At 45.8% G+C, this 12,985-nt stretch overlaps 1 protein-coding gene across 12 annotated transcripts in view; it reads left to right on the plus strand.

Moving 5' to 3' along the window:
* The window catches only part of RAVER2 (ribonucleoprotein, PTB binding 2), a 46,406-nt gene that overhangs the window by 26,272 nt on the left and 7,149 nt on the right, over nucleotides 1–12,985 (plus strand). For 7 of the 12 annotated variants that reach the window (XM_064147420.1, XM_064147412.1, XM_064147415.1 and 4 more), the window contains exons 6-11: nucleotides 495–577; nucleotides 4,654–4,758; nucleotides 4,951–5,062; nucleotides 6,305–6,531; nucleotides 9,916–10,027; nucleotides 11,118–11,266. In XM_064147420.1, coding sequence (XP_064003490.1) covers nucleotides 495–577; nucleotides 4,654–4,758; nucleotides 4,951–5,062; nucleotides 6,305–6,531; nucleotides 9,916–10,027; nucleotides 11,118–11,266 — 788 coding nt within the window. The remainder of the gene's footprint in view (nucleotides 1–494; nucleotides 578–4,653; nucleotides 4,759–4,950; nucleotides 5,063–6,304; nucleotides 6,532–9,915; nucleotides 10,028–11,117; nucleotides 11,267–12,985) is intronic. The other 5 variants (XM_064147413.1, XM_064147417.1, XM_064147424.1 and 2 more) reach the window with 2 other exon arrangements.

The raw sequence follows: 12,985 nt of genomic DNA on the forward strand, positions 1-12,985 counted from the left end.
AGGTTAAACCACAACTTGGTATTAACCAAAACCATTTCTCTGCCTTCTCGTTAGGATGGATGTGAATAAACAAAACCAATCTTATCACACTTCAAATGGTGAAAGTGTTAGGAACAGGAATGAGAAGAGATTATGTGAAGAGTCAGTTCCCTAACTGACATAATCCTCTGATTGAAGATACCCAGAAACTGTGGACACTTCAGTAAAGAAAAACTTTAGCTAATGCTGAAGTTTCAAAGCACTTTAGATAAAGCTGTGGTCAGCATCTTGGAGCAAAACTCAGCTCTAGAGGAGCTCCATGAAAGTAAATTTGATCTCTAATACGCTGTTAATTGCAGGTCAAAGGTGACTGAATTGAAAAGTTTTGTTACAGTGACCTTTAGTATAGCAAAAAAATTCACAACCCCCAAATGTAAAAAATACAGACTAACTCTTAGAAAGATCTTTACTTGCCTCATTTATAAACCAACCTTTGTCTTGTATTTCTGAAACAGTTCTTGGAGCATCTACAGGTTTACCTCACCTTATAAATTCAGCAGTTGGCCCACCTTTTTTGCAGCTGAATAAAATTCATCAGGTATGTGACCAAAACACCTTTTATCCAAATACATATTTGTGGAGATCCCAGTGTGGAAAAAATGCTCTCAAAAGTATTAAGAAATTACAACTGAAATGAAATGTTTTAGTTCAAGTTGTCTTTGGGAAAAGCAGTTTGTTATGAGATACCTCTAGGGATGTGAGAGCAAACTGTGCTTACTAGCCACAAGTGAGTTATTCTACCTTAAATGGGTTTTTGATATGGTAACACCATGCAGAGACAACTGGTCATTACTGGCCAAAAATATCTCTTTCAGTCAGAGCTTGAGGGGCATGACATGTCCGTTTCTCCTGGAGCTGCATACCCCCCCTTCCTCTGGAGTCTGGATTGGTCAATGAAGCCAAGCTGCTTAGCATTGTTAGCTTCATTATAAAGCTTGCAGGGACCAAAACCTGCTAAATATACCATAAAAAAAAGACAATTTGCAGATATCCTTTCTTAATCAAGAAGCCCCTGAGGTCTGAGGTCATAAGCTGCTTACAGTGTTGTTGGAGTGTCTGTAATTCACTGTCAAGTTGGTATCATGTCCATATGGACACAGGAATTTCTGGGAGATGCTACAGAGGGTAAGTGGGATGAGTTTGCCCTAGAAATTAGCGATGAAAACATGCTAGAGTAGCAGCCACAAGCAGCCTCCTCCCTGCAGCAGTTCACTTGGCCAGCAGCCTGCCTAGACTCCTCCTTGCACTGACATTCTGTCAGAAAGTTCTGCCAGGAGCCAAAATTTGCTTTCAGTATTCATGGTGGGGATTTTCTTAAGTACCTGTGAGAGACTGGAATCAATGACTTTGGTTTGCTATTTCTGAAGTTTCAGAAATCTCCATTTAAGAAAACAAAATGCCTTTAAATAGTTTTTGTTTCTGCTGTACTTATGGCAAACACAGGCTTCTAGATCTTAAAAAAGGCCGTGCTCAGATGCAGGGGTGCACCTTGTACTGAGTGTATTTAGCTTTCCTTTCTTTTTCTCCCTTGCTCAAAACTGAGAGGTGACTGTTTTAATTTTGAACTAATGCTCATTAATTTTGCCCTGTGGGTTTGGGGTTTTTTTTGTCCCCTGTACAATGGGAAAAAAAAAACCCATCCTTCTCTGCTTGCACTGCTTTGATTTAAATGACATTTTCAATTGATGTGTTTAATTGTTGCTGCTCTCTCCTCAGCCTCGGAGAGTCTGTGCTGCCTTGGAAGGCAATGTGAGTGTTTTCTGCTCACAGCTGCAGACAGGCATGTTTTACACAGTTACCAGTGGGGTTGATAATCATCCAAGGATTTTTTTGGCTTAAGAGTGCTGCAGCTAAACAACTTAGTGTTCTCTCTTCAGAGAGACTTGCAAGTCTAATTCTCTTCCAGGGATCTTCCTGCCATTTAATTAGCTCCAAACCAAATCTAATAGCCTCAGTTTTATTGACAGTTATTTGATATATCCCAATTCATTCTGTGTTTTTTGTTTGTTTGTTTTCTTTTGTGTTCAGTGACTTATTTCAGAGCATTCTCTAAAGCCAGAAAGCCAGGTCACTATTTTTATTGTCTTGAAATTCAGTGTTGTCACAAGCTAGAGGAACAGACAGAGCTTTGGCTTCTGTCCCCACCTCCCCAGTCACACACACCAATTCAGCTTCCTGTATATCTTGGTTTTGCTGTTCTATAGTCAAGGTTTTGTCAAGTAATATTTTTAGAGTGATTGTGCCACGTTGTAAAATAATTGATAAGAAAAGATTCAGCAAAGGGAAATTTGAACAAATGGGTTATTCATCCACTAATCTTTCAGCTCTGGAGGTAGCCTGACATTCAGCTTTGATTTCTCTTAGCTACAATTATCATGTGCCAAAAGAATACATTTTAAACCTTCTCAGAAGTTTGCTTTCCTAAATCATCCAGCAGTTTAGTAGATCTCTATTAACCCAGAGACTTTCTTCTGAGGATTCAAACCAACCTGATTTTTCCACTCTTGCATTTCTGCAAGTTTTGCAATTGAACTAATAACTTTTTCTTTGATGTACCCAAGTTCAGAAGGAGCAGAGAGTGGTATTGGTGACAATAAACAGCTCTGGATAATTTCTACTGGAAATCACTAAGACAATTACAGTGCAGTTGTGTAACTAATTTAGATATGGCAGGAGGGTTTTTTGTTTGTTTTAATTGCACATTTCTGAGTCAAGAAGAGTATACTGAGAGCAGCCCTGCAGAGAAGGACTTGGGGTGATGGTTGGTAAGAAGCTCAGCATGAGCTGGCAACAGGCACTCACAGCCCAGTGCCTGCTAATTCACGGCTGATCCCCAGGGCAGCAGGTGGAGAGAAACGATTCTGCGTCTCTGCTCTTCTCTGCTGAGACCTCGCCTGCAGTGCTGGAACCAGCTGTGGAGTCTTCAGCACAGCAGGGGCATGGGCCTATTGGAGTGGAGCCAGAGGAGATCACAGCAGTGATGGGAGGGCTGGAAGCCCTCTGCCTGAGGCCAGGCTGAGAGTTGGGGTTGTTCGGACTGGAGAAGACAAGGCTCCCAGGGAGACCATGGCCTTTCAGGACTTAAAATGGCCAATCAGAAAGCTGGGGACAGACTTCCAAAGAGGGCCTTTTGTGACAGGACAAGGGGTGATGATTTGAACTAAAAGAGGGAGATGCAGACTGGAGAGAAGGAAGAAGTTATTCACATTGAACCACTGGCCCAGGCTGCCCAGGGAGGTGGTAGATGATGGTAGATCGCTGGCAATATTCCAGGTGAGGTTGTTTGGGTCTCTGAGCAGCGTGCTCTGGTGGCAGATGTCTCTGTTTTCTACAGAGGCATTGGACTAGATGAGCTTCAAAGGTTACTTCCAACCCAAATGGTTCTGTGATTCTGTGGCATGACAGACATGGGAATTTGACCTTACCACACAGAGAGACAACCTGTTTGAAAATATTTGCCAGGTGTTTTGCAGGAGGCTGAAAATTTTGCAGATCCATGCACGAGGAGAGCTGCCTTCTTTTGGGGCTCTCCATCTTCATTACCTTGTTTTGGTGATCATTTTAATGTAAGAGATCTCAAAAAGAGGAAGGCTGTGCCAGTTGTGATTTGACACAGACAGTGTCTCATAAATCTATTCTTGCACTGCTGTGCAAAAAGTTTTGTAGAGCAGCCTATTTTTTGCCTGGTAAACCATGCTCAGGAGCTGCTGCCAGAAAAGCAGCTTCAGCCTGTGTCCAGTTAACATGAATCATTACGTGTTTTTGTGATCCAGGGCAGACACGAGGTTTCTTTTTAACCCACTCTGCTACTCCATGGTGCACATAACGTTGAGTATACCCTTAGTAATCTGAACATTGGCCCCAGCCTTGTTAAGTGGCTTGGTTCTGGCTGCCAACTGATCCAGAGGTTTTTGAATGAAGAGTATGAATGTTTTACAGCCTTGACAGTTCATAGGCACTGTGATTTCTGGGGCTTAATGGTTCTGGGATAGACTTCCATGTAGGTAGTTGCCACTGAAAAGGTGGGGAAAACATACCTGGGTGTTCTTTGGAAATACAGATACTGTGTGATAACTAAAGCAAGGGATGAAAGTCCCTGCCAGTTCCAGCCCAGGCCTCTAAACTCTGTGCGTATGTGGTGGAGATTGTGTATCAGAATTGCAATGCAAGGGACAAGGCAAATGTTAACAAAGCCCTTATTCATAAAGCTCCTAATCCCCTGAAGGCCTCGTGTCTCTTCTTTCTTCTTGGCACTCTAGGTAACTCTCCCATCTCCTCTGTCTGCAGAGGCTTCAAACACATTTAGCTTTCCCTATTGGCTTAGAGGTGGAGGCTGGATTGGATCTGGAGTGTGCCCTTGATCCTTTAAAAGCCATCAGCAAGCGTTCTTGTGGTGAGGAAGTGAAGACAAGGGCTAGATGGGTGAGAGGTTAAAAGAACTTGAAACAACTTCCTGTGAATGAAGCAAAAATTGAGTTTTGTGGAGGAACGAATTATTTTGCTTTGCTGTGTTAAGAACGAATTTGAATCTCTTGAAACAGCATCATCTGAAACTGCTTCAAGAATGCGCTGTTTGCCATGACTGTCAACTAACACATTTTAATGCTTTCACAGAATTCCATTCTGGGGAGCACATCAAACTTACTGCTGCAGAACCCTGCTCACCTACCACTGCCACAGCAGCAGCTGCTGAAGGTTGAAAACGTCCAGGCTAACAGTGTAAGGTCATCGCTTCACCTTCAGCTCTCTTTGGACCTTCTTCTAACTGCTAAACCGAACCATTGTGTTCATCGGGTATAATTGAACAGTTTAGTGTGCCTGTAAAAAGATGAACCAAAGCTGAAAGTGCTAAGAAATAGCTGCAGACAGACTGTTTGCATCATTCACACAGTTTTCTGTTCTTCTTTGTAGAAACCAGGTTTGCTGGGAGAACCTCCAACGATGCTGCTTCAGACAGTGCTGGGAATAGGGGTGATGCCAGCAGTGAGTTCAGGCATGGGAACCCGTGGAGAAGCTCTTAAGTGTAAATGACCTTTTCTTCCATACCAGATCAGTAGGAATGCTCAGTTTGAAATTGAAGTGCTCAGCTCCTTCTCCCTGCTTCAGCTAGAGCCCCATCTTTGAACCTTATAAGCACCCAGTGAGGTAGGCAGGGAGCTAGGCGATAGTGCATGGTGTATCTAGCTACACAGTGAAGCAAGGTAACAAGTTCTTTACCTATACAGCCAACTGTACCCTGATTTAAGCTGGAAACTCTCTTGCCTTGTTACCTGGCTTCTCTCATCTGTTTGTCAGGGAGGAAAGCGTACGCTCTGGTTGAGTACTTGCAGGATGTTAAATATTCTGCTTGCTCAGTTACTGCCATTTTTAATACACTTGGACTATGTAGAATGAGAAGAAAACTGGCCTCGTGTTGCAGCAGGGCAGGTTAGAAAGTTCTTCCCTGAAGGGGTTCTCACTGTGGCCACTAAACCATGTCCGCAGCTGCCATACCCACACGGTTTTTGAACACCTCCAGGGATGGTGACTCCAGCACCTCCCTGGGCAGCCTGTGCCAATGTCTGACCTCTCTTGCAGGAAAGAAATTATTTCTGATCATCAACCTAAACCTTCCCTGGCACAATTTCAGACCATTTACTCTCAGCCTGTCACCTGAAGCTAGGGAGAGGAGACCCCACCCCACTTCAACCTCCTTTCAAGAAATTGCAGAGCAATGAGGTTTGCCCTCAGCCTCCTCTTCTCCAGGCTAAGCAACCCCAGTTCCCTCAGCTGCTCCTTACTACACCTGTTCTCCAGACTCTTCAGCAGCTTTGCTGTTTTTCTCTGCACCCACTCCAGCACCTCAGTGTCCTTCTTGGAGTGAAGGGCCCAAAACTGAACCCAGTACTCAAAGTATGGCCTCACCAGTGCCCAGGACAGGGACGTGATCACTCTCCCGCTCCTGCTGGCCACACTCTTGCTGGTCCAGGCCAGGACACTGTTGGCCACCTGAGCACACTGCACACTTCTTATCCCACTTTATGTTTAAGAGTCAGAGTTTCCTTATATTAGCTTTAAGTTGAGTTGTTTGCTTCTGGGATGGTAAAAGAACAAAAACTGTCATCAGAACGCAGTGTTCTAGGAGAGCTGCAAACCAGATCTCTGAATGTTTTTCTCATCACTTAGTAAAAACCACAAACAAAACCTACTGATAAATCTTGTCTAACAGCAAAGTTTCTCCATTTATGGTTGACTGCAGCATCTAATCTGCCTCCAATTCAAACAGCAGCAGCAGCAGCAGGGATGGGCATGCTGCCATTCTTCCCAAATCAGCACATTGTTGGGCAAGCTCTACCAGGGCAGAACAACGCTGCGGAGAAACAATCGACTCCCGAAGCTGTTGTCTCGGGACCTCAGCCTTACCATCAGACCCTGACAAACCTTCCTGCAGGAGCTTTGCGAGCTGGCCATGCCAAACAGAATCAACTGAAAAGCACTGAGATGAGTCTGGGGGTAAGCAGCTTGGAATTCAGACATTCTCCTCGTTTTTCTCTCACACTTGGATTTTATTGCTATTTAAACATGCTTAAGAGTTAACTTCAACTGCTTCTTGTAGTTCTCCACTCTAGAATCTGCTAGATCACAGGATCGTTCATGAGACATTTTAAGGTCACTGCAGTTGTGAATAATAGGGAGAGAACAATAATGCTCTTTGGTGGTCCAAATGAATTCACAAGGGAATCTTTTTACAGTGCTGGAGGGGTTCTTTTTTTTTTTCTCTCGTGGCTGTGCCTCTCGTAGTGTTTGATGATGAAATTATCTCCAGGGCAAAGACTCAAAATTGAACTTGTGGTGGAATTTCATGCCCAATCAAGAGTGGTTCTGGTGGTATGTAAGGCCTCTGGGTTTCCTCTTGGTGTGTTTATATGTATGTATGTTTGTATTGAAATTTTCTGTTCTTAATCCATACCCTCTTAGCCACAGCTGACATTTTCATAGTGTCTATCAGTTTTGATATTTATTCTTCTGAAGGCAGGGGATGGGAGGCTGATGAGATGGGATTTAAATTAAACTGGAATGATCTGGTTTCTTTCCTGTCATTAACAGGATTTAACTTTCTTGTAATGTACAGAAATACTTTGACATTTGCTTGAAAACATGTTCTTAATTCAGATCAGATCTGTGCTCTCGTCACGTATTTCCTGAGTCATTTGAAGTGATTAGATACCTCCAGTATCAGTGGTTGCCTTTCTTAGCCTTCATAGATTTAGTCCTACTTCAGAAAGAACACTTTTCATTCTTTAAATCGTTTTTTTTTTACTGTAATGAAGTTTTTAATGGAGGGAAGTAAGGCTGGTGAAGGGCCTGGAACACAAACCCTGTGAGGGGAGGCTGAGGGAGCTGGGGTTGTTTAACCTGGAGAAGAGGAGGCTCAGGGGGGACCTCATTGCTGTCTACAACTACCTGACGGGAGGCTGTAGCCAGGTGGGGTTGGTCTCTTCTCCCAGACAACCAGCAACAGAACAAGGGGACACAGTCTCAAGTTGTGCCGGGACAAGTATAGGCTGGATGTTAGGAGGAAGTTCTTGACAGAGAGAGTGATTGGCATTGGAATGGGCTGCCCAGGGAGGTGGTGGAGTCACCATCCCTGGAGGTGTTCAAGAAAAGCCTGGATGAGGCACTTAGTGCCATGGTCTGGTTGACTGGCTAGGGCTGGGTGCTAAGTTGGACTGGATGATCTTGGAGGTCTCTTCCAGCCTGGTTGATTCCATGATTCTAAGTGGAGTTTGACCTGTGTGTAGACCCACCTGGATAAACTGCATAGGCTAGAGATGGATCTGCATACATAAAATCGGTGTTTTGTTTCAGCATTTCATTCAGTTAACAGGAAATGCAATTAAACCATTGGGAGTCTGGATAATCAATCAATTTCTAGGAATCCTGTTTACCAGGAAAGGTTCTTTTTTGAAATCCTACTAGATTGTTTCTTTTCCTGCAACAGGAGAAGGGGGAATGGCTTCAAGTTGCACCAGAAGTGGTGACTCCAACACCTCCCTTACTAGCCTGGGCCAGGCCTTGACAACCCTTTTGGGGAAGAAATTGTTCCTCATGTCCAACCTAAGCCTCCTCTGGCACAATTTGAATCTGTTTCCTTGTGTCCTGTCACTTGTTCCTGGGAAAAGAAACCAACCCCCACACGATTCAACCTCCTCTCAGGGAGTTAAAGAGAGCCAGAAAGTGTCTCCTCAGCCTTCTTTTCTCCAGTCTGAGCAACCCAAATTCCCTCATCTGCTCCTCACCAGACCTGTTCTCCACACCTGTCACCAGCTTTGTTACTCTTTCTAGACCTCCTCCAGCACCAAATTGTCCTTCTGGGAGTGAGGGCCCCAAAACCAAACCCAGTATTGAAGCTGTGGGTTCACTGGTGCCGCATACGGGGGGACACTGATTTCCCAGAGCTGTGTTAGAGTGGCAGATCTCAGACAGGGTTCCTAACTTCAGTCCAGGGGTGGTTTGTCCTTTCTTTACTTATGATTCTGGGTGAGATGAGTTCGCTTTTGGTCACGTACTTAATGCTAACACCTTGCATCTGGGGTCTCTGTGGTGGTGATTTTTTCATTTACTTGACTGTAAAAGTTTCTGTTTGTTTGATTGATTTTTTTTTTAATATCCTTTAGTAACTTAGTCTGAAAAGAAAACTTCCTACAAACCCAACTGGCAAACAAAACATAAAGGCAGAGTGTCCAGAGAGTTAGAATCATAGAATCAACCAGGTTGGAAGAGACCTCCAAGATCATCCAGTCCAACCTATCACCCAGCCCTATCCAGTCAACTAGACCATGGCACTAAGTGCCTCATCCAGGCTTCTCTTGAACACCTCCAGGGATGGTGACTCCACCACCTCCCTGGGCAGCCTGTGCCAATGTCTGACCACTCTTGCAGGACTTAAATTATTTCTGATCATCAACCTAAACCTTCCAGCCCATTCCAATGCCACTCACTCTCTCTGTGAAGAACTTCCTCCCAACATCCAGCCTATACCTCCCCCTGCGCAGCTTGAGACTGTGTCCCCTTGTTCTGTTGCTGGTTGTCTGGTAGAAGAGACCAACCCCACCTGGCTACAGTGTCCCTTCAGGTAGTTGTAGACAGCAATGAGATCTGTCCTGAGCCTCCTCTCCTCCAGGCTAAACAACCCCAGCTCCATCAGCCTCTCCTCACAGGGTTTGTGTTCCAGGCCCCTCACCAGCCTTGTTGCCCTTCTCTGGACACGTTCCAGCACCTCAACATCTCTCTTGAATTGAGGGGCCCAGAACTGGACACAGGACTCAAGGTGTGGCCTGACCACTGTTGAGTACAGGGGCAGAATAACCTCCCTTGTCCTACTGGCCACACTGTTCCTGATGCAGGCCAGGATGCCATAGGCTCTCTTGGCCACCTGGGCACACTGCTGGCTCATCTTCAGCTTACTATCTATCAGTACCCCCAGGTCCCTTTCTTCCTGGCTGCTCTCCAGCCACTCTGTCCCCAGCCTGTAACACTGATTGGGTTTGTTGTGGCCAAAGTGCAGAACCCTGCACTTGGCCTTGCTAAATCTCATCCCATTGGCCTCTGCCCACCCATGCAGCCTGTCCAGGTCCCTCTGCAGGGCTCTCCTCCCTCCCAACATATCAACACCTGCTCCTAGCTTGGTGTCATCTGCAAACTTACTGCTGCTGGACTCAATCCCCTCGTCCAGATCATCACTAAAGATGTTGAACAGTTGTTCCAAAGAGTGAAGTTTTCCAGTAACATTGCATAGGGCTCAGCTTTTTACAGACTCCTTCAGTGGCACTTGGCTGGTTTCTGACAAACGCTGTCCAAACACAATGCACACTGACATGGCCTCTTCTTTTACAGACTCCCTTGAAAAAGCAGACTTCACTGCTAGGAGAACCACCAAAAGAAATACGTCTTAGTACCAACCCCTACTTGAATTTGGCAAGTGTGTTGCCTGGTTTGTGTCTTCCAGGTAAGCAAAGACATAGAACCATGGAATTGTTTGCATTGGAAAAGCCTTCTAAGAGCATCAAGTCCAACCATCAGCTCAACACTACCATGGCCATTAAACTATGTCTCAGAGTGCCACGGCCGCACATTTCTCAAACACATCCAGGGATGGTGACTGACCTCTCTGGACAGCCTGTTCCAATACCTGACCACATAGTGGCTTTAGTTGCAAGTATCTTGACCAAAGTGTGGCAAATCATCATTCAGTTCGTCAGGCAATTCCAGTGACCACGATGTTTATCTTCAGAGAAATCTGCCTTAAAATTGTGATGTAATCTATCCTCAGAATTAATACTGCTTTTGGGGAGAGGAAGTTTTCAGAGTTAATCATAGGCTGGAAGAGAGCTTTAAAAGCATTGAGTCCAGTCACTAACCCAACCTTCCCAGCCTGTCACTGAACCGTGTTCCTCAGCACCACGTCTACACAGCTCTGAAACCCCTCCAGGGATGGAGGCTCCACTACTGCCCTGCACAGCCTGGGACACAGCCTGGCAAATCAAGACAATCCTCAAGGGGAGGAAATTGATCCTTGTGCCCACCCTAAACCTCCCCTGGCACAACTTAAGGCCTTTTCTTCTTGCCCTGTTGCTTGTTCCCTGGGAGGAGAGACCAGCCCCCACCTGGCTCCAGGCTCCTGTCAGAGAGTTGTAGAGAGCCAGAAGGTCTGTCTTCAGACCTCTTTTCTTCAACCTGAACAACCCCAATTCCCTCAGCTGCTCCTTACAAGCCTTGTACTCTAGACTCTTATCTTTGTTGCCCTTCTGTGGACCTTTTCCAGCACCTCAATGTCCTTTGTGGAGTGAGGCCCAAAACTGACCCTGGTATTCCAGGTGTGGTGTCACCACCTCAGTAGGAAATCTCAGTAACTGATGGTCTCACTGATGTGGACAGACTTCTAGGAAACCTTTCAGTTATTAGTAGCACAGGTTAATTTTGAGCACAGCCTAATGTCAAGTAGCAGATTTCTGTTGTAGTCCAAAGACATCGCCAAAGAAGGCTGTCACTTCAAGATTGTGCAGTTAGTGCAACTCCTGTGTTTCTTTTGTTCCAAGCAGCAATTGCCAGCAAAGCCTCCAGCCCACCACAGCAGAGTGGCCTTTCAAACAACATTGTGGATGCTGCTGTGTCTCAGGGACCTACATCACAACATGGAGTGGAAAACTATTTTAGTTACTCTCAACATCATGGGGAGTACACACAGGTATGTTGTTGTGGAGCACTTTCTTCTGAAGCCTGGTTTGTTCAGAGCTCTGTTACCAGGAGTTTTGCCAGGCAGAAGCTCAGAGATCCTTCCCTGAGCTGCTTGTTGGTTTTCTCTGTGTACTCCTAGTGCAATTCCTGGTACTTGTAGAATGTTTAGATTGGAAGGGACCTTTAAAGGTCACCTAGTCCAGCCCCCTTGCAGTCACCAGGGACATTGGCAACTAGAGCAGGTTGTTCAGAGCCACAAACAACCTGACCTGGAATGGTGCCAGGGATGGGGCATCTCCCACCTCTCTGCAACCTGAGCCAGTGTCTCACCTCCTTCTGTGTAAAACTTTCTTCCTTCTACCTAGATTAAGCATTCCCTGGTTTAGTTCAAGCCATCACCTCTAGTCCTGTCAGAATCATAGAATTAACCAGGTTGGAAAAGACCTTTGAGGTCATTGAGTCCAACACCTTCTAGTTAACTAACCCATGGCACTAAGTGCCCCATCCAGTCTCCTTTTAAGCACCTCCAGGAGTGGTGACTCCACCGCCTCCCCGGGCAGCCCATTCCAATGCCAATCACTCCTGCTGTGAAGAACTTCTTCTTAACATCCAGCCTGAACCTGCCCTGGCACAGTTTGAGGCTGTGTCCTCTGGTTCTATTGCTGGGTGCCTGGCAGAAGAGACCAACCCCACCTGGCTACAACCTCCTTTCAGGTAGATGTAGAGTGTCAGTAAGGTCTGCCCTGAGCCTCCTCTTCTCCAGGCTGCACACCCCCAGCTCCCTCAGCCTGTCCTCACAGGGCTGTGCTCCAGCCCCCTCACCAGCCTTGGTGCCCTTCTCTGGACAGTTTAGCAAGTCCTGCTAAAGAGTTTATTTCCATCTTTCTTATAAGCCTTCTTTAAGGGAGGGGCCTGATACAGTCTGATAGCTCTGCATGGACGTGAACAGCATTCATGACCCAACATCATGGGCCACTCTTCAGCAGTTCCTAGGCTTTGCTATAACCAAAGCCCACCCTTTTCTTCAGTCCTTTTCACTAAGAGTTCCTCTCTTTCAGTGTACAGGATAGATTTAGCACAAAGTACATCTAATGCCAGTCGTAAAAAAGCCTTCAGACATTCCCTGCTGCGGTGCTGCAACCATGGAAAGATTGCTGCAGGAGAACCTGAGCTCAGTGCAGCCAACTGAAAAATTAGTCTCTTACAACTTCTGACTTGGCTTTTGTCTGTCTTCAAAACCATGAAGTTTTTCCTCTCTTTCCCTTCCCAAGAAGTTTTCAGCTTTTCCTGACCCTTGGCTAGATCTCAGAGAAGAGAGTGTTGTGTCTACCAGAAGCTCCTGTGTAGCTTGGGAAATGTTTGCAGCCTGTGCCAGCTGGTTTCACTGCATGGGATTCCTTCATGCTGTGCCCTGCTGGGTGATCAGAGCATGGGCTTTAAGGTGGAGGGCTGGAGAGTGCTGCAGTTCTGAGAGCAAGTTTCACAGCCATCAGGACACTGATGTCAAGACACGTTTCCATGTCTTCATTGGCTGTCACTAGTCTGGAGAAGTAGAATGGTTTAGAGATTATTTGAGAACTGGATTGTAGTGTCCTCAGGTTATCTGTATGAATGTCTTGGGTCTGCACTGAGGCACCCACCCTGGTTCTGCTGTAGGTCTGCCCCTGCCCTGTCCCCATCTGATCTCTTCTGCAGGGAGGCAGATCCAAGATGTGTTCCCCTCTCCTAG

The sequence above is a fragment of the Pogoniulus pusillus genome, chromosome 8 (genome assembly GCF_015220805.1).
Source record: "Pogoniulus pusillus isolate bPogPus1 chromosome 8, bPogPus1.pri, whole genome shotgun sequence".
In the NCBI taxonomy this organism is placed as follows: Eukaryota; Metazoa; Chordata; class Aves; order Piciformes; family Lybiidae; genus Pogoniulus; species Pogoniulus pusillus.